At 48.1% G+C, this 22,391-nt stretch overlaps 6 protein-coding genes across 6 annotated transcripts; all 6 read right to left on the reverse strand.

Moving 5' to 3' along the window:
* EI90DRAFT_3022348 (uncharacterized protein) lies at positions 1 to 4,179 on the reverse strand (the record flags this gene model as incomplete). Its single annotated transcript, XM_039057760.1, has 5 exons — positions 1 to 123; positions 161 to 3,544; positions 3,599 to 3,755; positions 3,804 to 3,949; positions 4,009 to 4,179. The coding sequence occupies 5 exons, from the start codon at positions 4,177 to 4,179 to the stop codon at positions 1 to 3; spliced, it is 3,981 nt and encodes a 1,326-aa protein (XP_038908589.1).
* Positions 4,180 to 6,337: 2,158 nt separating this feature from the next.
* EI90DRAFT_3090397 (uncharacterized protein) lies at positions 6,338 to 6,985 on the reverse strand. The gene is made up of 5 exons (XM_039062329.1): positions 6,966 to 6,985; positions 6,734 to 6,928; positions 6,671 to 6,713; positions 6,573 to 6,615; positions 6,338 to 6,426 (listed from the first exon to the last, which is right to left on the reverse strand). Exons 2-5 carry the CDS (start codon positions 6,899 to 6,901, stop codon positions 6,402 to 6,404), a joined length of 279 nt encoding a protein of 92 aa, XP_038908590.1. The 5' UTR covers positions 6,902 to 6,928; positions 6,966 to 6,985; the 3' UTR covers positions 6,338 to 6,401.
* A 62-nt stretch (positions 6,986 to 7,047) lies between these two features.
* Positions 7,048 to 9,336, reverse strand: EI90DRAFT_3159488 (uncharacterized protein; the record flags this gene model as incomplete). The annotated part of the gene is made up of 3 exons (XM_039066231.1): positions 9,109 to 9,336; positions 7,780 to 8,064; positions 7,048 to 7,734 (listed from the first exon to the last, which is right to left on the reverse strand). Exons 1-3 carry the CDS (start codon positions 9,298 to 9,300, stop codon positions 7,048 to 7,050), a joined length of 1,164 nt encoding a protein of 387 aa, XP_038908591.1. The 5' UTR covers positions 9,301 to 9,336.
* A 781-nt stretch (positions 9,337 to 10,117) lies between these two features.
* On the reverse strand, positions 10,118 to 10,492 carry EI90DRAFT_3090410 (uncharacterized protein). The gene is given in 2 exon segments (XM_039062330.1): positions 10,118 to 10,188; positions 10,202 to 10,492. The coding sequence occupies 2 exon segments, from the start codon at positions 10,396 to 10,398 to the stop codon at positions 10,140 to 10,142; spliced, it is 246 nt and encodes an 81-aa protein (XP_038908592.1). The 5' UTR covers positions 10,399 to 10,492; the 3' UTR covers positions 10,118 to 10,139.
* Positions 10,493 to 10,997: 505 nt separating this feature from the next.
* Positions 10,998 to 13,054, reverse strand: EI90DRAFT_3090413 (uncharacterized protein). Its single transcript, XM_039062331.1, has 12 exons — positions 12,955 to 13,054; positions 12,738 to 12,898; positions 12,643 to 12,681; positions 12,498 to 12,581; positions 12,269 to 12,370; positions 12,014 to 12,135; positions 11,921 to 11,947; positions 11,798 to 11,860; positions 11,692 to 11,736; positions 11,480 to 11,632; positions 11,374 to 11,421; positions 10,998 to 11,316 (listed from the first exon to the last, which is right to left on the reverse strand). Exons 1-12 carry the CDS (start codon positions 12,969 to 12,971, stop codon positions 11,254 to 11,256), a joined length of 924 nt encoding a protein of 307 aa, XP_038908593.1. The 5' UTR covers positions 12,972 to 13,054; the 3' UTR covers positions 10,998 to 11,253.
* Positions 13,055 to 19,295: 6,241 nt separating this feature from the next.
* Positions 19,296 to 20,004, reverse strand: EI90DRAFT_3022353 (uncharacterized protein; the record flags this gene model as incomplete). Its single annotated transcript, XM_039057761.1, has 3 exons — positions 19,296 to 19,335; positions 19,356 to 19,445; positions 19,721 to 20,004. The coding sequence occupies 3 exons, from the start codon at positions 20,002 to 20,004 to the stop codon at positions 19,296 to 19,298; spliced, it is 414 nt and encodes a 137-aa protein (XP_038908594.1).
* Between the last annotated feature and the right edge of the window lie 2,387 nt (positions 20,005 to 22,391).

Raw genomic sequence — 22,391 nt, forward strand, 5'->3', positions numbered from 1 at the left:
CTAGCTGGCGATAGAGTTTGACACTTTCTTTGATGAATGGGAGTGCCTCCAAGTGCCGTCCGAGATTGGAAAGAGCACCATGTAGATTGTTGAGTGAGTGGGCCAAACCCGGGGTGTATGATCCTGGGTTAACAGCAACTAGCTGGCGATTGAGTTTGACACTTTCTTCGATGGATGGGAGTGCCTCTGAGTGCCATCCAAGATAGGAAAGAGCAAAACGTAGATTGTTGAGTGATATGGCCAAATCTGGGGTGTATGATCCTGGGTTAACGACAACTAGCTGGCGACGGAGTTTGACACTTTCTTCGATGAATGGGAGTGCCTCCAAGTGCTGTCCGAGACCCGAAAGAGCATAATATAGATTGTTGAGTGACTTGGCCAAATCTGGGGTGTATGATCCTGGGTTAATGGCAACTAGCTGGCGGTAGAGTTTGACACTTTCTTCAATGAATGGGAGTGCCTCCGAGTGCTGTCCGAGATTGCAAAGAGCATCACATAGATTGTTGAGTGACCCAGCCAAACCTGGGGTGTATGATCTTGGGTTAACAGCAACTAGCTGGCGACGGAGTTTGATACATTCTTCGATGAATGGGAGTGCCTCTGCGTGCTGTCCAAGATAGGAAAGAGTACTATATAGATTGTTGAGTGAGCTGGCCAAATCCGGGGTGTATGATCCTGGGTTAACAGCAACTAGCTGGCGATAGAGTTTGACGCTTTCTTCGATGAATGGGAGTGCCTCCAAGTGCCGTCCGAGATTGGAAAGAGCACCATGTAAATTGTCGAGTGATTGGGCCAAACCCGGGGTGTATGATCCTGGGTTAACAGCAACTAGCTGGCGATGGAGTTTGATGCTTTCTTCGATGGATGGGAGTGCCTCTGAGTGCCGTCCAAGATAGGAAAGAGCAAAACGTAGATTGTTGAGTGATATGGCCAAATCTGGGGTGTATGATCCTGGGTTAACGACAACTAGCTGGCGACGGAGTTTGACACTTTCTTCGATGAATGGGAGTGCCTCCGAGTGCTGTCCGAGACCCGAAAGAGCATGATATAGATTGTTGAGTGACTTGGCCAAATCCGGGGTGTATGATCCTGGGTTAATGGCAACTAGCTGGCGGTAGAGTTTGACACTTTCTTCAATGAATGGGAGTGCCTCCGAGTGCTGTCTGAGATTGGAAAGAGCATCACGTAGATTGTTGAGTGACCCAGCCAAACCTGGGGTGTATGATCTTGGGTTAACAGCAACTAGCTGGCGATGGAGTTTGATACATTCTTCGATGAATGGGAGTGCCTCCGCATGCTGTCCAAGATCCGAAAGAGTACAATATAGATTGTTGAGTGACATGGCCAAATACAGGGTGTATGATCCTCGGTTAACGGCAACTAGCTGGCGATAGAGTTTGACACTTTCTTCGATGAATGGGAGTGCCTCCGAGTGCTGTCCGAGATTGGAAAGAGCATTACGTAGACTGATGAGTGACCCAGCCAAATCTGGGGTGTATGATCCTGGGTTAATGGCAACTAGCTGGCGACGGAGTTTGACACTTTCTTCGATGAATGGGAGCGCCTCTGAGTGCCGTCCGAGATCCGAAAGAGCATGATATAGATTGCTGAGTGAACGGGCCAAATCTAGGGTGTAGGATTTGGAGTCCACAGAAAAAAGGTAACGGCAGAGTTCAACAGAATCGTTTGCTGCCTCATATGCCTCCTGGAATCTTGAAAAAAATTTCAGGTTCCACGGAAGCCGGGTAAGCACTTCAGCCAGTGTGCTAACAGCCCTGTGGTCAACAGCCAACTGGAAGACCATGAGGCCAGTTTCTTTAACACAATCCATGACCCATACCTTAGCCCACTCAGGGAGTAATGAGATACTGACGTAGTTTTCCATTCTCACACAGACTTCCACCCACTGAGTTGCTTCCTGACTCAGAAACATACTGACTGGCCCAGCAAGCTCCTCAGACCGTCCCTGGACTCCACTGAGGTGATGGATGATGTGGCGACATGCATAACGAAAGTGCTCAGATAGCTCCTTTGGAGGAATGCGCGGCATTTCATCTTTTTCAGACAAGTTTTCAATCTGTCCTAAGCCATTCACAGAGCAGAGATCCTTGTTTAAAATCTCGGTACATCTCAGGGCGACCCTGGCATTCTCCACCCCCACCGTTATCAGAGTAAAATGAGAGCTGATTGTTTGGGGATCGATCCGATCGACAATAAAATCGCGGAAAGATTGGTGTAAGATGCGAACCGGAATGTGGGAATCCTCAACTCCTGACAGCAGAGGAGCAAGTTCGGCCAAAGCATATTGAACAGAAGAATTGAGAAAAGGTGATAGAATTGCATCCCAGGCTGTGATGGACAGAGGCTGCTGAGCAACGAAGATCGCTCCCATCACAATCGGGTAGTCATGCACAAAATCTTCATCCTCCCAATCAAACTTCTTCAAAATCCTCGTATATAGGTCATCCATCATCTTCTGAGTGGGCACCTTTGATCGTTTGGTCCCGGTGTCGAGCAGGCTCTCCAGTGTTCTCATAGGATTCTTCCTAGGCTTCTTCATATAGCGAAAGATGGTGCTGATCCAAATGAACAAACCACCTGCTTGTTCCCGGATCTCTTGCACCGCACTGTCTTCGTCTTGGAGTTTATGCGACAAGTGGGGATGCCATTTCTTAAGATCTTGTAGCTGGAATTGGATGTATGCAGCACAATCGTGCATATTTGTGTCACCCAGGAGATCAATGGTGAGGTGATCGATAGGAAAATGGCGTGAGAGGGACCGATTAACAAGATCAACATGTCTCGAAGTAACGAAAAACTTTATGGAAGACGGTAACTTGGGTACTTCCTCGCAAAGAATCTTAGCAAGGGGTTGATACGCTTCTTCATCACATTCGTCCAAAGCATCGATAATGACCACCATAGGACGGCTTGGATACCGACGCATATGGAGGAGAGGTGAAGCCACCAATTCCTGGAACTGCATCGTGAATGGAGCTGTTGAGAGGGTGGGGTCTCTTCGAAGGGCAGAGATAATGAAGGTACGGTAATCTGCGTCACGGCTTGCTAGAGCTCGTGCAATGCCGCTGAATAAACAGTCCGGCCGTGGCTGTTCGCCTGCTCTGAAGAAAAAGCATAGCAATAGGACAGCCTCCTTGTTACATCTATCTGCAATCGTGTGCACAATCGAAGTCTTGCCAGCGCCAGCGACCGAGGTCAGTAGCATCAGCCGGTTCTCGTTATCCCCGGTGTTACGACACCAGTTCATAATACGCTCCGTGAGATCGACCCTGGTACCTTCTAGGCACGCCTCTGTCGAATCATGGTGGGCGATTTGAGGATATCGGAGATTATCGATGATTGGGTCACTCTCTAGACGGTCTAAGCTGTCCCCCATGGTCGACAATTTGACGCCAATCGCACCCTCCATATGGCCTAGACTGCTCTCTATGGTCGACACTTTAACGTCAATCGTACCCTCCAGACGGTCTAAGCCGTCCTTTATAGTCGGTAATTCGACACCAGTTGTTAAATTCGTCCTAAGCTGCACCGTTCGAAGATTAGAATGATTAAGGAACAATGCCATGAGGAAAGCTACCTGAAATGATGCCAACGCCTTGTCAAAATCTTTCTTTAGACCCTCAATTCTTCCAGGGTCTCGATAGTGGGACAGTGCATTCCTTACAGCTGACCGTTCCTCCAATTTTGTAAGTCTTTGTTGGATTTTAGACTGGATCTCCTGTAGGGCGCTGGTACTGGACGTAAGTATGATATCGGAAACCACCAAAACCAATACAACGTACCTCCCAAGCTCCGCGACACCCTCTACCCATGACCCTGCCTCCCCCGCTGACATATCATAAGACTTTATGGCTGAAACTACCTTCGCCATAGTGCTAGCCACGGATTCACCAAAACCAATCCATTGCTCCTTGTCCTCCTTGAACTTCTACGTGGGGTAAACTAGCGTGAGCTTTCATTCATGATCAAGCTTGAATCAGTACCAACTTTAACCTCGTCGAAGATGGAGAGTGCACCGCCAGTCGCCATCTTTAGGGGGGGACACCAATCAGCGGTAGAATTGACGACCCTGAGAATTGGGACCGCTATGTCGCCTCCAGTCATGAGGAGATTATCGATCTTTTGCCTGAGGGCTTCAGCCTTTTGCCGCAACGACATGATTGATAGTGGACAAGTGGATGGAGGAGAACTTTGGGCGCCCAATGCACGTGCAAGCCCCTAAAGGCCCGGAAGCTAGAGCCACGAGGCGTCCGTCTGGTTATGGAAGAATATGATATACAGACTATTTGGTCGACGCCACACGGACCTCTGATCCAGTGCTATCAGTGGCGAATTCTAGCGGCGGCATGACCTGGACTAGCTAGGCAATTGGTGCGGATGATGACATAACTTTAAGTCTACTGCATGAGAGCCAGTATTACAGCGTTGCCTGAAACTGGAAGCAGGATGAATGTGATTAGGAATGAGAATTAAATAAAGGACTGTGGGGCGTCATACCGAGGCACTGGTCACGGCGTTCGCTTCGTACAGAGAGCCGGCGGTAAGCGGTGCCAGGGCACGCGTTCGCAACGTATGTGCGTCAGTGGAGCATCCCATCCGGGTCCAGGAGCGCAGCCATGAGCTTTCACACGAGCTATACTAGTAGGATGCCGGTAAGCGACCGGGCGCTGGGCCGCTGGCATTGTGCACGTTGATTAAAAAAACGGGCCCTGGACAAGTATACAGGCCTTTTTGTTCAAGTCCGGCTAAAATCGTTCTCCGCAACCAATTTCCTTTCCCTTTTGATTAGGGCCAACTAGATAGCGCCTTATAAGGTCACAGCAGTAGTGACGGTTCGTACATGTCCCACGGTCACTGGTTCCAGGCTCGTGGAACTGTAGCGTCAACTTGAACACCTATGGGCTCACGCACTACGTACCTCCCGTTACGTAGCACTCATGATGCTCGTACGAAGGGGAAAGATTGATTGATAACAAGTAGCCGCGCGGCAGTATAAGTAGCCAAGGTAACAACGAAATACCAGAGAAAGGAATCGTGAATAAGATATGGCACGCGCTGCTACCCGTGAAACACTGTAGCGTTGCGTGGAGAACTGTAACGTAATGGGCGTATATATACTGGCGCGTCGTTGTGGCATGCATGTCGTCCAACACCACTACCTCATATTAACTCTTGCTCATTACCGGGTCGTACACCAATAGACAATCTTCATTTTTCCATTTTCATTTTTTCAAGCGTTGCAGTCGTGAGCTTCATACGATCCATTAATTCCATTATCTTTCCTTGGTTCTGTCCCGCGTTTAGGAGATGATGGTGCTGGCGCTAACCGTTGGGTGCCATCTTTACAACTGGCTTGGCGATCATTGTGTATCGATAACGGTCCTTTATCGGTTTTACATCAAGTCAAGAGCTGAGTGCGAATTCGACTCCAGTGCGGCCACATACTGTGCTGGATAGGGAACGCCGCGAATCAGGCTTTGGAGTCCCGAGCTAGTTTCCAAGTGCCAATTATAATTAATTAGTGCACGGGTGTGGGACGCCGTGCGGCCACGGTGTACTTAGGAGATGAGAGAGTACGAGTACTGAAAAGGAAGGGCCAAGAGTGGATGAAATGATGTCATAAGCACCGCTACATAACGCATATCCGAATCGAGTCGAACATCATTCAAGTGGCGGAATCCGGCTATTCGGCAAGAAAAGAGACTTTGTCAAATTTGGAGACTGGTTATTTACATAAGGGTAGACGGCAAAGTGGGGATCCATGTGAATATGGCCTGCAATGAGCAGCGCAATGCCTACTTCCAGGCACCACCCACAAGAAGACGCTCCTAACTCTCAGTAGGATTCGGACGTCGACAGCGTTAGAAGGTAATAATACAATGATGTCCGAAGGCGCGCAATGTGGCCCTGATTGATCCTACCATCAATTATGGTGAGTAGGTGATGTGGCCCAACAGTACGGTGATAGCATTGGAATCTGGACTTGATACCACAATGGGCGACAGAGATCGGTACAGTGCAGGATAGAAACGTATCGAGAGAGGTTGTGGCTGAGAAGGACACTGAGCGCTGTTGAACAATCAGGCTAATTCGGCACATCAACTAGATGATCCCAACGTTTCGAGCAGGAGTAGGAAAACTCAACCTATATAGCCAGGACATCAAGGCTTCCAGAGTTCCATCGCGCATACAGTATGAGCCGCCGCGATTGGTCCGTTCGGGATGCAGGATGCAGTGTTGCGTTTAGTTTAGGCCGGATGGCCAGCGTACGTTTAATAAGAAATTACAATTGGTTAGAGTAACCACACTCGGAGAACCACGTCATCACTTTGAGCGATCGGCGAGCTTCCCGATCTCCTCTCCGTTGTACGCAATGATATCTAATGAATGGTCCATCGATCCGACCTAGAAAACGTTCGACATCAGTCATTCTGGGGATATTGTATGAATTAACAGCGAAGTGGGACGGATTCTGACTCCACTGAGCTTTCAGCACCGTCAACCAACGTCCAGTTTGACAGGTATGAGCTTTTTGTATTGGTTGGGGAAACTTTAATTTCTCCCCCGATGAGAGCCAAGCATCTAGATTCCAAACTTATTCCGCGCAGGTCAGTGAGAAATGGTGGCTCCGGATATGAATAAAACTGACTTGTCAAATTATCATCATACCACGTTGTCACTATTTTTCCTCCCTCCAAAAAGCTGAGCTGACACTGTGTTTATGCTCAAATTGCCCGAGGATACAGCCCCGACCAGATTTTGACGAAAGGAAATCTGCGACAGCCTCCTGATTTGCTTCTAGGACAGGAGGCGGTTTCACTTTAAGCGAGCTGGAGCCGTCATCATCACCCTCAACAAGTGCACCAGTTTCGATTAACATAAGTTTTCGAACGTCCCACATTCTGCAGTAAGTTAAGTCCAAAGCACTAGCAGCATTGCTTCAGGGAAAGATCGTTGCTCGCGGTGCACAAAGGATGACTCCTCCTTCCAGCAGCAGGACTGATGCTGAGACAACCAATCTTCAATTTAGCGTTCACTTGTCTCCGTAATCGGCTGCCTTCCCGGTCCAAACAAGCTTAGTCCACCATCACCGTCGGAGATCCATGTTTCATTCCCACATGGCGCGATATCAAAGGATGTGAGAAGTGTCGAAGTTGAGGCAAGAGAAAGAAGCTCAGTAGATTGCCCAGATGTAAAGGAGGTCACGCAGCGTGGAATCATAGGATGTCTAAAAACCTGTGTAACTGAATAAGCTGAGTGATTCCCATCCGCACGCGCCTTTACACCAAGAGCATCGGTCGGGCCGAATTTGATGCAAGACATTGAGATCTTTCGTTTTCTCCAGGTGGTAAGCCATGGAATAAACCCTCTCCCTCGTATCCTTGGCTCGCGATCCCACGACCATGCGGCTGAGTCTTTTCCTAAGATCATTGATATCAGGATCGCTGCCCCGTAGCTGAGAATATTTCGAGAGTTCTTTATTCGTGCTTCGACAGAATGTACGTCCTTGCAAGCAGCTTCGAGTGTATCCCTTAATGACGAGATTGATTCCTTTGTGTCGTCCTCGTCACTGACAAGAGCGTCCAGAGACGGATTGCCATGGCGCGGATGCTTCACTACGCGGCAGAGCTCTAGCACCGCAAGCCTCTCTTCCTCTTTGTTTCCAGCTTGGCCTGCAACAAAGAGAGAAGCAATGGCACGCCAGATACGCGCCTGACGCGGTCATTCGAGTAAGTGGCGAGCGGACGACGTATAAACCAGCCTGTGTGTGGGTGTGTCATCCGGGCTGGCGTGCAGATGGGCAAGTCTGGAGGACTGCCGTCGGGGAACGGACATGTTCTCCTTTTTCGCTTTCTCCGCCTTCCGAGGCCGGACTGGACGGGCCCGTTCGGTCTCCCCTGAAGTTTTGATTTTTGCAGACTTAACGGGAAACATCCCAAAGGAATAAGAAGCATCTTTCAAGTCCAGGGACGCCAAGAGTGCTTCATTCTCTGCGTCTTTGGCGGATTTCCTCGCTTTGTCGTGTCGCTCAAGCATAGATCGCTGAACAAATAAGATGTGAGCTCACTAGTCGATGTCCTCCTCCAAAATGAATCAAGGGAGCTTTGGGAGATAACAGTATCCGCCAGCTTTGTGGGTCGGACTTTGGCACAAATATAAAAAAAAACACGTAGGAGGTCAGGTGGTTGGCCGAGCTTGAGGCTTTTGTTTCCAGAGTTCCCTTTTGTACGCACGGTGTATAGAGTAGGGAAAGCCATCAATGAAGTCGCGGGATAACAAGACAGACGCACAGAGTTTACACAAGGGAGTGGGAAAGCACCGTGGGAAAATGCATGGTTCCACACCATCCATGGGTCACACTCGCGCGTTTAGCATTTTCTAACACTTGGACACCGTAAGGATCTATGCTGCCTGTTCCAATTTCATTTTTTACTCCCCGCATTGCCACATGTGCTATGCAGTATTCGAATAAAACTTCATCAGGCTTGACCCCGGGTACGTCGACGGAATATTGTTACGAAGTCATAGAGGCTGGAGTCCTGCCTAGTCGACATAAATGTGTCGCCAAAGGGGGGGAACAAATACTCGTCGATTGCAGCAACTCGTCCCTTCTCCTTGTCGTAAACTCAAGCAGACGCCATGAAAAGGCTTCTGACTAAAGTGTATGTCTTTGCGTCTGCAGACAAAGGCCTCATGACAAGAGTTGAAGACAGGGTGGAAAAGACAAATGGGAGGACCCCTATTCATGACCGGACGTCGCTCTTGGATGTTGGCATTTGTGCGGCGGACGAAGGGGAGTCGCGTGAGCAAGTGCAATATCCCGCCCCTTGAGCAAAAAATTGAAAGATAGAGATACGAATCCATCGAATCCTCGCCATCGTCTTCCGACCGCCTGTGCCAGCTTCCCAGTGCCGTACCCTCGTGGATCACTGTTTTCTTGAGAAAAGTCACGATGCACCAGGCAAATGCACAAGCAATGCCTCTCCACCTGAAATGGTCAGACTTGCTCCTGCCTCACGCTGAGGTTTTTGACCCTCGTGTCGGAAATGCCATTCTGAGTCGCTCCTTGCGCTCTTCAGGACCTACATCAAGGAAATTAGTTGTCGAATCCGTGTATTTCGCCACTTCGAGTTCCGCTGCAGCAATGTTGGCAAGGGTGGATGGCACCTTATCCTTGACTGTCTTCTTCAGGATATTGGTATTGGCGGATACTCCAACCTTGAAGGGCGCTCTAATAGGTCTGTTTTCGTGATCGATGAGGAGGCACCAGACTTTCATGGCGGTGATGGGCCAACTTGTAGCAACCTCGAATGCTTGCATGGAATATCCATCGAATCAAACGATGACGCGGGTAGGACTGCTGATGCGTCACTCTTTCACCCCGGTAATTCTCCTGATCCCCGACTTCGTCTCTGCGTTCATGTATCAACCACACTGGATTCTGCCTTCTGTATCTTGTGTCTCGGTGCCCTAATTATGCATCCCTTTCCCTGTCTCGCGATGTCCAAAACTCTACGAGCACGATCCGCACTTCCAGTTTCGACATGCTTTTCCTAAGGTGACTGCCTCCGAGTATGCTGAAGTGGAACCCGGGGCTGTTTAGTCGCACTGTTGAATTGAAGAATCAAGAAGAAAAGAAAATTATGGGAGAATGCTAATATCGTGATGTAACAAAACAACCCTCGAAAGTGTAAGGGCAGTGGGCGCTTGCCGCGCCAGCCGTAGTTATTACTCATTTATAGGTCACTACTCAGGGCGACGCTTCACATCTAGCAGAAACCCTGGTGCTAGTCAAGTTCTCCTACATATGGCTGGGACGGCATTCGGACGACGTGGTGATGGTTGACTGCTATGGGAAAACGCAAATGGCCTGGTATAAACGACTCTGCATATATGTTTTGAAGGCGACTATCGAGAGGACATTCCATTCGATTCCTTGAATCAAAAGACTAGAGTGCTGAAGCGCCCAACCCAAACAATGTAGATCCACACGATGTCTAGCTAACTGTTCATTGTGAATGCCAGAGTGCACTTCTCCTTGATCATCTGGGGGACATTCAACCCGGGTGGCTTCCGTAGTTCTGAGAGGGAGATCCTTCTGTCGACTGCATTTTGCACTAGAGTAGCGCCTCCATGTTATTGCCGTAGAGTCTTGAATATAATGCCACTCCGCCCAGACCAGTGTACGCAACCTTTTGTGGGAGAGTGCAGTCCTGGTCGGGTGACAACCAGTGATTTGGAGACAGATGTTGTGTAACAACTATCGCCAGTTGGGGCAAGTTCGTGAGTATTCCAAGAGTATGCTGTTTCCGCGAGTGCGACGAATATAATAATACAGGTTGAAATGTGCTCACCATAAGGACCTGCAAACGCCATCTCATTCCCCCGAGAAGCGCTTCCCCGGTTAATGCTGGCGACGTGGAGCGAGCAACTAGGTGTGACCCATAGGCATGGGTGTACGTAGCTGAGGTGTATGCAAAGAACCATCGTGAAGTCGGGTGGAGGTAGGTCACAGAGGTCAGCAATCTCGGCAAAACACTCTTCAGGTCAGGAAGCACTTGAAGCCATATGGAACAATGGGTCACGTTATTGATGACGCAAGCACATTGGAGACGCTAGCCAGTGACGCCACTTGATACCACTTTTTCGGAACTATTCCTGGTAACTTCACATGATTCTTGTGCATCGAATTTACTTCCAACGATCGGAATGAGACGCCGATCGCAATCAACTCACCTCGTGTCAACCGCTGGCTTGCTGATATTCTATCAATTGGCGGTCACTAGATTCCTTGATGACATTTGCGAGGCGGACTGTTGGTGAGTTTCCCCCGTCGCACCGGCCGTACTTGGAGGAACGCCAGCGACGCTAAAGGAATCCACGGTGCGCATGGCAGTTCCGGGTTTCATCGTTCAGGTAAGTTCTACACCTGGATAGTCAGCAGTGAACAAGGCGTTTCGCGACAGAAATCAAAACGGGTGAGGACTATATATTGGTTTCATGCGTGAGACTACAAGAAAATGGGATTTGATAAACAAATGTATGCCGCGAAAACGGCGCAGTGAGAAATTTATGGGGCATATTTCATGGATAATGCCCCTTCCACGGTATAAATATGCAGGAAGTACAGTGCGTTATATCCCCTTGACGGAATTGAACCTGTGCTGAGTGGCTCCCCAGTCCGCTGCTCTGCTCTGTGCCGATTGGGGCTCGAGGAGCCGGTTCAAGCCATCACTGGCTACACACGTGCCAGTGTCCTTGCCTGCTAGTTGAGTTACCGGTCGGTTCGGAAGTCTGGCAGTGAGATGATGAGACCATGTAGGAGTGTGGGGTTTGCTACACAAGGCTTACCGAACCGATTCTCCGTGGTGGAAGTCCAATCACAAGGATTTCGCCATCCTGCGCGTCCGAGTCAGTTGTTGGCCCTCCAGTGGTAGTCATCAAGTAGAAAACGTACGTTGGACGCATCAACAATTGCCGGAACGGGAGAATCATTATTGATAGCAACACCCCCACTTTCTGGTGATATTGGACTAAGGGCTATGCCCTCATCGACACTTCCCCACGATGAGATCCGGAGAACCAATATCAAAAACGATAAATAATGTGCCTTCACAGAAAACATCAGATTTCCGCGCGTATTAAGATCAAACGTAAAGGAAACCTAACTGGTCCCGACAAAACCGACGTCAAATCCATGACAAGTGGATTGGGCTAGTGGCAAAGGATGAAAAAAAAATTGGTCCGCGAGCTCTCATCAGATGATGTCTCTCACCCAAAAGAGGAGGAGGAATCCTCTTGGAAGTTGTACTGGGAGAACGAGGAGAAAAGCAAGAATCTTGAGAGTTGTTGTTGTTTAATACAGTGTGGCGTTGGACAAGTATGGGCCTTTACATACACAACGTTTCCTCCATTTGAATGATACCTGCCTAAGCATGTCATCACAAAATGATTATCGCAGCCCTCTGCTAAGAATTCGACGTTGTTCTACATGCCATAGGCCGATAAGACTCGTTGTGAAACCCAGGACCAAGCAGATGGTGTTTGCGAACATGGCTGTCGCCAGTATGCGATTTCGAAAGAGACCGTGTGATCTGATGGGCGGAACGGAAACTACAGTATAAGATCGCCACGATGAGCAAGAGCAGCAAAAACTTACGGCCCCTGCTCCACTAAAATTTCTCCATAAATTGATAGTGCTGTTGATGTTAGGCGAAGGAAGCGTGTGAGACACAATAGCGCTCACCGGACTCAGCTGCACAGAGAAAAATTGTGATCACCCAACAGAACAGCAAAATTGGGCGCATTATTCGCCGGCAGCTGAAGCATTCACAGATCAACCGTAGGGCTCTGACCATCGATGGCATTAGATTCTAGAATGGTTGATGGAATGGCGAAAACCTTGCCTGAAGCTCAGGAATACTGAAGGTAATCAGAGTGGGAACATAGTCAATTGTCAGAATTGCACTACTCACAGTGAAACACGCTGATAATCGGAACAGAGACTAGATGGTGGCAACTTCGTAATATCTTTGCAGTCACTTCATTGATTGAATTACCTAGAACATAGGTCGAGATAATGGTTGAAACCTCAATATTCTGGTACAACGGCATACTAACAAGAACTGATGTACTGGAACAGGAGGAGAATCCCAGTAACTATAATGTGAGAATGAATGGATATTAGCTGGTGTGATTCTGGTCTTCGCACTCACCCAGTTGCATGAGATGCAACGGCACAAGTATAATGGCTAATATAAACATACCCCGCAGGGCAGGACGATGATTTGATGAGAAGCACATCGCCCCCAGCAGGGCTGACGAGGCACTAACGATGGAAGTAACGAGCACAAACCCTGCGATGCAGAGTGTCATTCTAAAAACGTTCACATCAAATCAATTGATCATCGTATTTGAACGCGTATGACACACCGGAGCGCTACTACCATTAGGAAGAGTGTACCTGGAAAGGGGACGTGGAGGAGGGTAGCAACGGTGAACCCGTAGGACGAACACGGTGAACAGAGTGTCGAGTCCTCGGATGCAAATGCTCGTAAGTCAAGCATCCTTCGGCGAGCTAACTAACTACGAGTGGCTGGGTCAACATCCTTCCCAACTCATCGTGCAATTTCTTCTTTTTCACCGCACCAGCCGGCGCTGCTCATATGGTCCTGGATTGTGGCGTGGCACGCGGCGTGTGGCATGCTGCTCAGATGGGTTTAATTGCGCGGATCACAAACGCCAGGATGGTTATTTCTGCCACTGGATAATCCGGAAAAAATCGGGACTGGGCGTTCCAAGTCTGTGAAGTGAAGGGATTGCACGAGAACAAACGGGATTCGCCTTGCCGAAATGCCTTCGTTTGTTGAATTTCCTCCGCCGATGAAGCTGTGGTAGAGCGGGAGTTCAAATCAGGCTGTCTGTAGGTCTCCCATCAACGGTCACGGAAAAGCGGTATTCATGAGCCCAAAGATGTGATTTTGAATAGGAGAATCGATGAAAACATTCACAAGGTATGTATTTCCTCCATCGTTTAGTATTTGGATTGATACCTTCAAGATTTCGTGTGTGTTGACGCCCGGTGCGTTTCAGCGCATACTTATCGTCAGGCACCGGTGTGCTCGGAGAAATCAAGGTTCGCGTTAATGTACATCTCGAACAACGTCAGCTGAAGAGGTAAGTAGACGCAATGCCGACTTCGAGGCGCCACCCATAAGAAGACGCTGCTAACTCCCAGATTGTTGGCAAGATTCAGACATCTACAGCGTTAGAGGGTGATCCAATCCTCGGCCCAAGGCGCACAATGTGGCTCTGATTGATCCTACCATTATGGTGAGTAGGTGATGTGGCCAAACAGTACGGTGATAACATTGGAGTCTGGACTTGATACTACAAAGGGCGACAGAGATCGGTACAGACGTCTAATATGCGGGATGGAAATAGTATACGTGAATGACTCGAGAGAGGTTGTGGCTAAGAAGGACACTGAGCGCTGTTGAACAATCAGGCTAAGTAATTCGACACATCGGCTCGATGATCCCAACGTTTCGAGCCGGAGTAGGCCTACATAGCCAGGACATCGAGGTTTCCAGAGTTCCGTGGGGCATACAGTATGAGCTGCTGCGATTGGTCCGTTCGGGATGTGTTTAGTTTAGGCCGGATTGCCCGTGTACGTTTAGTCTCGGGGAGGGCCACCACTTCAAACAAACAGATAAGTCATTGGCAACATTTTGAATGTGAAGCGAGCTTTCTCTCATCATTCTAACTGACGGGACCTTTAAAATCCGCAGAGCTGATCAGGCATGACAGAACAGTTACTACCCGCCGCGCGGCATTCTGAATGCCCCAGCCCTCGGCGAATGCCGTCTTTCAGATTTTGTTCAACCTACACTAATCCATCAGCGTGCGGCCACCCCTTGTGCCTTGCTGACATGCATCCTTGCAATCGTTTCGCTGGGCTGCTCAGCTGCTCGTGGCTCTTACTGTTGAGTCTTCGTTGTTGCTGCACAATAATTTGGAACACCGCAAGTAATACCCACTAGAAGAAGCACTGGCTATCTGTAACTTGCTCGGAGCGGAGTTTTTCCAAGATGCATCTGAACGCTTGTCAGAAGGTTCTCGGCGCAGTTCCACACTGACGCATGCCGCCTGCTTGTATGAAAAATTTCGTTGGATCGAACGGTACATGTGCAGCACTACTGATGCACCACTTAAACTTGCTCATCTCCCAGTCCCAGACTTCGATTTTCATACGTTAACCACGCTGGATCCTGCCTTCTGCGTCTTGCGGCTTGGTGCTCTAATTATGTGTCCTTTCCCCCGTCTAGTTGGGTGTGATACATCGATGTCGCCATTAAACAGTTTACCATGGTCGTCCCTCCACCGGTTAGTCGCCCATTTGGCGTAACGATATACACTGTTTAGTAATGCTTTTTCGCTAGCCTATACATACACCCACGGGTTCTATGTTTCTTCGGCCGGGGGTATGTTTTCTTTAAGTGATGCCATTTCCCCCAAGTGAGACCCAAAGCCGTTCCGGTGTACTATCGAAGAAGTCCAGAAAAGAATGCAAGAATACAGTGATACTGCGAGTCATGCAAAGTAGTTCCAAAAGCGTGAGAGCATGGGCGCTTGCAGGCACCATGCGTTACTAATGCAAGGCTGCATGAAGCTGGAGGTGCTAATGCCTTTCAAGCAGCCTATCCAACCCCCAGCTCGTCTTGGAAACATGATACTCCTATTACTCACCACGCTTGTGACACCCCTCTTCGGTTTGAATGAATTTTGCTGGATGGCACGGATCCATGCATGTGTTGGCAGCAATGTGGATGCAGTCCAACTGCCAGCCTTCACGTCCGAATCAACAGTCTTGCCGCGGTTAAAGAACATGAGGAATGGAGAGCACTGGAGAAGAGAGCTGGAAGGAGCGGGCACTTGAAGCTATCTATGTCTACTGGCGCACCGATGTACGTGAAGTTTGGGTGCCGTGCTTCATGTGCCCGTTCGTCACCTGACCATTTTTGCAGCCAGTGTGGGTTAGTGACCAAACCACAAGAGGGGGCATCGGCCTTGCCGCTTTGAGCCATATCGACGAGAATTTGTGGTTCAACCTTGGCGAAATCGGCGGGCGAATTTGTACTGTACCCTTCTGTGTCTATTGTTGTTTCTGGGCAGTGGCCACGAAAACGCAGCTTGGGAAGGGAGGAATTCGCTCTCCCAACATCTATCAAGGACAGGCTTCTCCTTTATTCCACAACCCGGAGCCTGACGGAATTGTCTTGACGTTGACGGCGTTATTGGAAAAACTATCGATGGAGATGCCCTCATCCATGAAATTGGTCGTGTGTATGTCCCTCTTAGATTACGTCTTTTCAACTTATGAAGAAATCCCGTTGTTCAGCGGGATGTGACCGTGATCCCTGCTGAGCTATCTTCAGAGGATGCGTGATTTCCCGGAACAACGAGCAGCCGCAGTCTGTTGGACATGTGTTACTTACGTTGCCTGTTCAACCATTTGGGAAGAGTCTGAAGAGAGTTGTAGGATGAGTCAATTCCCATCCGATTGAATCTGAACAAAGTGAAGTATATCTTCCTTGGTGGTTTTGTCGTGATCGGTTCTTCCTTCTATCCTAATCGTCCTCAGATTCTTTTGCATTGCATCGTCAGCTCTTCAGCTCTTCAACTCATTAAATAAGCAAAGGTGTGGGCACGTCAATGGTGTTTACGCTAGACTCAGTGAACTGGACTACGGGCTCAATGCATCAGCAAACCTGGATGTGGAGGCCTGAGAGCTCATAGAGCTCATAGAGCTCTCAGAGTTTCAGTACTTTGAAATTGCAGGTCCCCTTCTCTCAGAGCTCCCCAAAGTAGTCAAAGCTCATAGAGCTATATTTGCACACAGGGCACTATTATCTATATGAGCTCCCTGAGTATTTAATTTATCCAATATCAAAAATTAAAATTTAAGAGCATTGACTCTGGCATCATGTGATGAGTCACAGCCAAGTCCCTACCATGCAGGAAACTGAACAAACCAAGCTTAACTTTCAGCCCCCAATGCAGCACTACACACCAAGGGTATATAGCCAAATTAATATATAGTTAATCTGAAATTGCTCAAGGAAAATGCAGGAAAATGAGTGGAGAAATGGGGGGGAAAATGAGGGGAAATTTGAGGGGGGAATGGGGGGGAATGGGGGGAAATTGAGGAGGGAATGAGGGGGGAATGAGGGGGGAATGAGGGGGGAATGAGGGGGGGAATGAAGGGAAATTTGAAGGGGGGAATGGGGGGAAATTTGGAGGGGGAATGGGGGGGGGGAAATGAGGGGAAAATTGAAGGGGGAAATTTGGAGGGGAGAATGGGGGGGAATGGGGGAAAATGGGGGAAAATTGAGGGGGGAATGGGAAGGAATGGGGGGGGGGGGGGAATGAGGGGAAATTTGGAGGGGGGAATGGGGGAGAAATGGGGGGGAAATTGAGGTGGGAATTGGGGGGGGGGGGGAATGAGGTGGGGAATGAGGGAAAAATTGAGGGGGAAATGGGGGGGGAATGAGGGGGAATTTGAAGGGGGAAATTGGGAGGGGGGAATGGGGGGGAATGAGGGGAAAATCGAAGGGGGGGATGAAGGGGAAAATGGGAGGAAAATGAGGGGGAACTGGGGGGTTTCTAAAAAGTCAGGGAAAATTAAGGAAAATTCAGAAAATGGGGGACTTTCTAAAAATGGAGAATGTCCAAAAAATCAGGGGAAATTAGGGGGAAAATCAGAAAATTTGGGATAAGTTAGGGAGAGATATTTCAGGAAATTAGGAATAATTGGAAAAGAAATTAAATCACTTTTTTGATAATTCAATGTGTATTGGAAAGTGCCAAAGTGGGGCAATGTAGCAATGCATGTTTCAGTGTTAGAAAAGTCTCCCACCATGTTTTGGTGAGCCAAATAACCATGGCTTTTTGACCACGGGAAATTTGGTGTCAAAGGCTTGGATGATATCTGAAGAATACATCAGCTTTTTGTTTGCTTTATTTGTTATGGAAATGGGAATTTCCCATTTTAGACTCTTATGGGTTCTGTATCACATGATTTGTATAGTAATTAAGTTTAACCAATCAACAATTACCAAAAAACCCGCTGTGCTAACCTCTGTTAAACCTCATGTTACAACATCTGTGAAACCATCTGTAAACCCTAATGAACCACCTCACTTCCACTTTCCACTTTCCTGCGTCAAGAATGGACGAAAATGGGCGCCTCCGGCCCCATTTTTGTAACATTATTGGGTGGTATTTTTAATTTACTTCAGTTGGAACACTTTTTTAAAACTGATTTATACCCTACATAACATGCATGGTTACATTGCCACACTTTGGTGCTTTCCAATTCACATAGAATCATCAAAATTGGTTGAGTTTTGAGCAAGAAATGAGATGAAAGATAAAGTGCAAATTTTTGAATTTCAGAGTTTTCCTCATATTTTGTAAATAGCAATAAACAAATAAGGTGCTGATTTTAGTAAACATGAAAGGTATATGAGCTTTCAGAGCAATGACAATGGCCATTTTACACACACATATATCCATATTATCTTTGCACTACTGGTGCCAAAATAACTAAGCAGATTTCATGGAGATATGAAGACCATCCATTATTTAAAAACAAAAAGCTCTATGAGCTCTATGAGCTCAGTGAGCTCATAGAGCTCATAGAGCTTTTTAAGTAATGATGCTGGCCATTTAATATGCATTTCCAAAAATGTATATACATATTATCTTTGCACTTCTGCATCCTTAGGAGAACAAAATCATTCAAACATTTAATTTTCTCCACCCAATGTGTAGAGGGTGCACAGCAAAAAGACTCAATTTGCTCACAGAGCTCACAGAGCTCCCTACCAAGTTTGCTGATGTGGCAAGATGAATTTGTATACCCTGCAATAGGGTTATACCTGGTGCCTCATTGGTCTCTATGTCCTAGGAGCCACCAACAACGGACCGGTAACTTCAAGGGTTCCGCTGACCGAGTTTAAGGGATGATTGTATATGATGTCCTCATAGGGATTAGATGACCCATCCACTCAGCTCCTCACTTCTTCTGATCCTTCAACTGTTCGGCCATCTCTCACCATCGCATGCCAGTATTCTCTCTTGGAGGACGATATTCCAGCGCTGATGTCAGGCTCCACACCCTATCTGGTCGAGCGATGACGCCAGTTGGTTGCACATTATCATTCCCAAAAAATTTCTTAATTCTTGGACTTGTGTTCCTTGCCCGTCTCCCACCCAGAGGCCAGGGTTGGTAAACATCTCGTTCGAGAAATTGGGTTGGGGTTTGTATTCGAAACCCCAGTGAGGGCAGCACATGACCTGGATGAACCCTGGAGTCTGCCCAAGAGTGATTGATTATTCCAGATTCATTACCTGTGGCGGGCTGCTGGCCCCGTTTGAGGCCAATGGCCTAATCTGTTTCTCACACTGCAAGACGATTCAAGGCGCCACTCTGATGTTTCCATTGTGCTGTGCATCTTCCTCAGGTGATCCCAGCAAGCTCCGCTCTTTCTGTTCACCAACGCATATACACACTGCCCGACTGCATCGTCGCAAATATCTGTGGTCATAACTACAGAATTGGACGATTGATCTATTGTTATCTCAGTGATTCTAATCGCTAGCCCTGTTCAGTTGATTTTCCAGCTTTCTGGTTCTAGTCTGAGTAATGCTACCGCTCCACATGCATGAAACGAAGCTTTCTGAAGCCAGCTTAAATAATGCCCCATGGCTCAGTCATCCTTCATCCCCTCTGGTGCTTTCTCTTCTATGCTAGTCGGCCAAAATGACACCGTTTGAACATCTCTATGGAGGCTATTTCACCAGAGTAATACTGAACTCGATGTTCGTCCTCAACTGGCTTGCTTTTCATTGTCTTATTCCTGTACAATAGACTCTTTGGCATCATAACGATTCAGACACACCTACTGTACTCACACGACCAACTACCGGTCACGCGTCACAGCGACCTCCCGGTCCGGTTGAAATTCAGGGTCTGTCACGCGTCACAGCTGGTTGGCGGTTCGGTGTTTGGGTGTCACGCCAGTTATGCTGAGGCAAGGTGGCTATGCAAGGTAATTAAAATTTTCCATTTCTGGAATGTATTTACATTCAAAAATGGAAATTTTTCATTTGGTCTTCCAAGTTTCTTGTGCACCTTGCTCGCATTCCACGGCCAAGTTCCTGCCCATGAATAGGCACAGGGAGTGTGGAGATGTTGCCAAGCTCCTCAATTTCAGCCTCCTCAGCACAGGTTGAAGCTGTCTGGAGACTGCCTTGAACTGCCTCGAGGCCATCGGGAACCGCCGCTCCATCCATATGTTTGATTATGTCTTCAATCTCGACTTCTACATCATCTTCCACAGCATCCGTGAACTCGCCTTCATGTTCAATGGGACTAGGATCTGGGGCAACACTGTTTGGGCACTTCCGCGGTGCCATGATTGCTTTGGCAAGGTCTGAGTTGGTCTGTAGAAGATCATCAAGAACGACACGAAGCGGACGGCTTGTCAGGCTGGCATGGGATAGATCGAACTCGCCTGAGTGACACAGCTCAAAGGCCTAAGGATGGGTAAGCACCTGTGTACCATCAGATTGAATCCAATCAACTCACTTTTTGAACCCTGTTTTGCTCGTCTATGACATGGAACATGTGGAGTAATGTGCTGAGTTTTGCATCGAGTTTGACATCTTGTGAGTCCATTCCACTCTGTAATTGTGAGTAGACTTCTTGAATAGTTGCTGACTGTTGTGATCGCTTCACCGCGTGTTTAAGTGGCCGCTGAATCCCAACATCACAGGGTTGCCAGAGACCTGTGCATCCACCAGGAACATAATCGAGTATGATCCATGGGAATTTTTGTACATCCAAGTACGAAATTCAAGCGAAGTGTGCACTGGCCAAACGTCAAGCTGCCAGATACACTCTTGGAGGGGGTCAAGTGAGTGCCTTTCCTTTTCGTTGTTGAAATAAGGAACCAGGATGTTGACCACGAATGATTTCATTGTTGTCAGGTTAGCCCAATATGTGTCGTTCCCGGAATACTCGAAGAGAAATCTCAACTCCTTTGCTTCCTGAAAACCCAATGCACTTGCAGAAGGTAGACTCGCTGAGGTTTTCCCTTGGAATATGGCTTGGAACGGAAGAAGAACTCCACTAGCTGAGATAGCAACATTAAGTGTGAATGCCCGTTTTTCGTCATAGCCAACGGTGGAGATTTGATGTGAGCCCTTTAATTTGTATGTTGATGTTGAGCTTTGCTGATATATCACTTGTGTCTGATCAGAGTTAACTCGGAGGGTGTCAGGTATCGCATATTGACGAATGGAATAAGCCTGGCAAAGGAGCGAAGCATGGAGCTTTTGGGCAGCATCTCGTGGAATTTTCTGAGTTGTGTGTGTCGCCTGCCGAAGACTCCAATTCATCTCATCTCTGAGAAACTTGCGGACCCAATTTGTGCTTGCCGCAAATATGCTTCCATCCTTACTGACAACAGATCTAAGGATTTCAGGCCAGCTATGCATGATCTGGGCAAGAATAACCCCGCATATCTGATGCACATCCAGTACCGCACCTGCCTGACGGACACTTTGTAGCATCTGTTTGATTCTTTCTACTGTCTCCAGATGTTTGGCCTGGGATGCTTTGGTAAGTGAAATGTTGTTAAGTTAATAACTAAACACACCAGAATCCCCCTCCTTGTTACAGTCCCACCTGGGCAGTTTTCTCTTGCGACCTTTGCTAGTGTCGCTGCAGACCAACATGGCTGTGACCCTGTTCGATCAATCCATTTCCCAACCACATCAGCACACAGCGACACAACTGCTGACTTCGTGCTTGACAACCCCTTACTATCTCAGTTGGACTCATCTTCCAGCCCACTGTGTCTGTGACGTCTTTTATTATTGTCCAAAAGATCGGTTGGAACCAGTTCGTAGTTTTCGCGTGTGTTCTTATTACTTTTTGGGGAGGCTCGGTACTGACTGGATGATGGTTCCTTTTTTGGCGTTTTCGCTCCATCATCCACTCCTCAATGTGGCGCTTTGGTTGCGAGATCTCCGCAAATGGGAGTGCCATCGGTTTCAAGACAACAATGGGTGACACTGTCACCTTGCCTTCACAGGTATGGTTCCCATGTTTGATGTGCTACATATAACATCGCTGATCAGGAAGTGTTCCCACCTGTGCATCATCTGCATACCTCATCATCTTTATTTGCCACTGGCTTCTGAGATGCTCGGTGGCAGCATTGTCGCTCTTTGGCTGACTTACGGGCCTGCTCTACTTTTCTGATGGCAGCTCTCCTCACCGAAAGATGGAGTTCTTCCTGTCTTTCTGTCATCCTCTCATACTCTGCAGCCAACTGGGCTTGGTATTCTTCATGGCTTGTGGGGCTAAAGAAGTGAAGCAATCCACGGCCTTTGTCCTCCTCTTTAATGGTGAGATCCAGCCACTTCCGTTCTCGTTCTGATGTGCTTGTGTAAGGTACTTCTTCCGAGCGATTCAGTGCAGCAGCTGCCACTGGTGCAGGGGGAGACATGGGTGCTGCAGGAAGGGTGGGTTTGGTATGTACATGTTGCATATGACGGTCAAGGATTGATTCTAGGAATTCTGCACGTAGGGCCAGTGCTCCATTGCCAGTCTGGAGTGAGTGTTTTTCAGGGAGAAGGCGATGCATTAGAGCATTGAGAGCGAAGAGGCCACATGATGAGGACTCTGTTTGGTAAGCTATCGGGAGCCACGCAATCTGGAATGGGGCCGTGGACTGATTTGACTTGGAATAGGATACATCAAGTGTCAGGGCAATAGCCCGAACCCTGAGCGACAT

Source organism: Cantharellus anzutake (assembly GCF_015039405.1).
Source record: "Cantharellus anzutake strain C23 chromosome Unknown EI90scaffold_151, whole genome shotgun sequence".
NCBI classification, from domain to species: domain Eukaryota; kingdom Fungi; phylum Basidiomycota; class Agaricomycetes; order Cantharellales; family Hydnaceae; genus Cantharellus; species Cantharellus anzutake.

What these genes read in the sequence shown, in the direction of transcription:
- EI90DRAFT_3090397 (XM_039062329.1), bottom strand. Translation starts at nt 6,901, where the DNA reads ATGTTAATCGAAACTGGTGCACTTGTTGAGGGTGATGATGACGGCTCC. An exon ending in GTATGATGATAATTTGACAA is followed by an intron (nt 6,616 to 6,670) that starts GTCAGTTTTATT and finishes GCGCGGAATAAG; the next exon opens with TTTGGAATCTAGATGCTTGG. An exon ending in TCATCGGGGGAGAAATTAAA is followed by an intron (nt 6,427 to 6,572) that starts GTTTCCCCAACC and finishes AACGTTTTCTAG; the next exon opens with GTCGGATCGATGGACCATTC.
- EI90DRAFT_3090410 (XM_039062330.1), bottom strand. Translation starts at nt 10,398, where the DNA reads ATGGCGTTTGCAGGTCCTTATGGTGAGCACATTTCAACCTGTATTATT.
- EI90DRAFT_3090413 (XM_039062331.1), bottom strand. An exon ending in GATTATCAGCGTGTTTCACT is followed by an intron (nt 12,371 to 12,497) that starts GTGAGTAGTGCA and finishes CGATGGTCAGAG; the next exon opens with CCCTACGGTTGATCTGTGAA. An exon ending in GTCTTATCGGCCTATGGCAT is followed by an intron (nt 11,948 to 12,013) that starts GTAGAACAACGT and finishes ATGCTTAGGCAG; the next exon opens with GTATCATTCAAATGGAGGAA.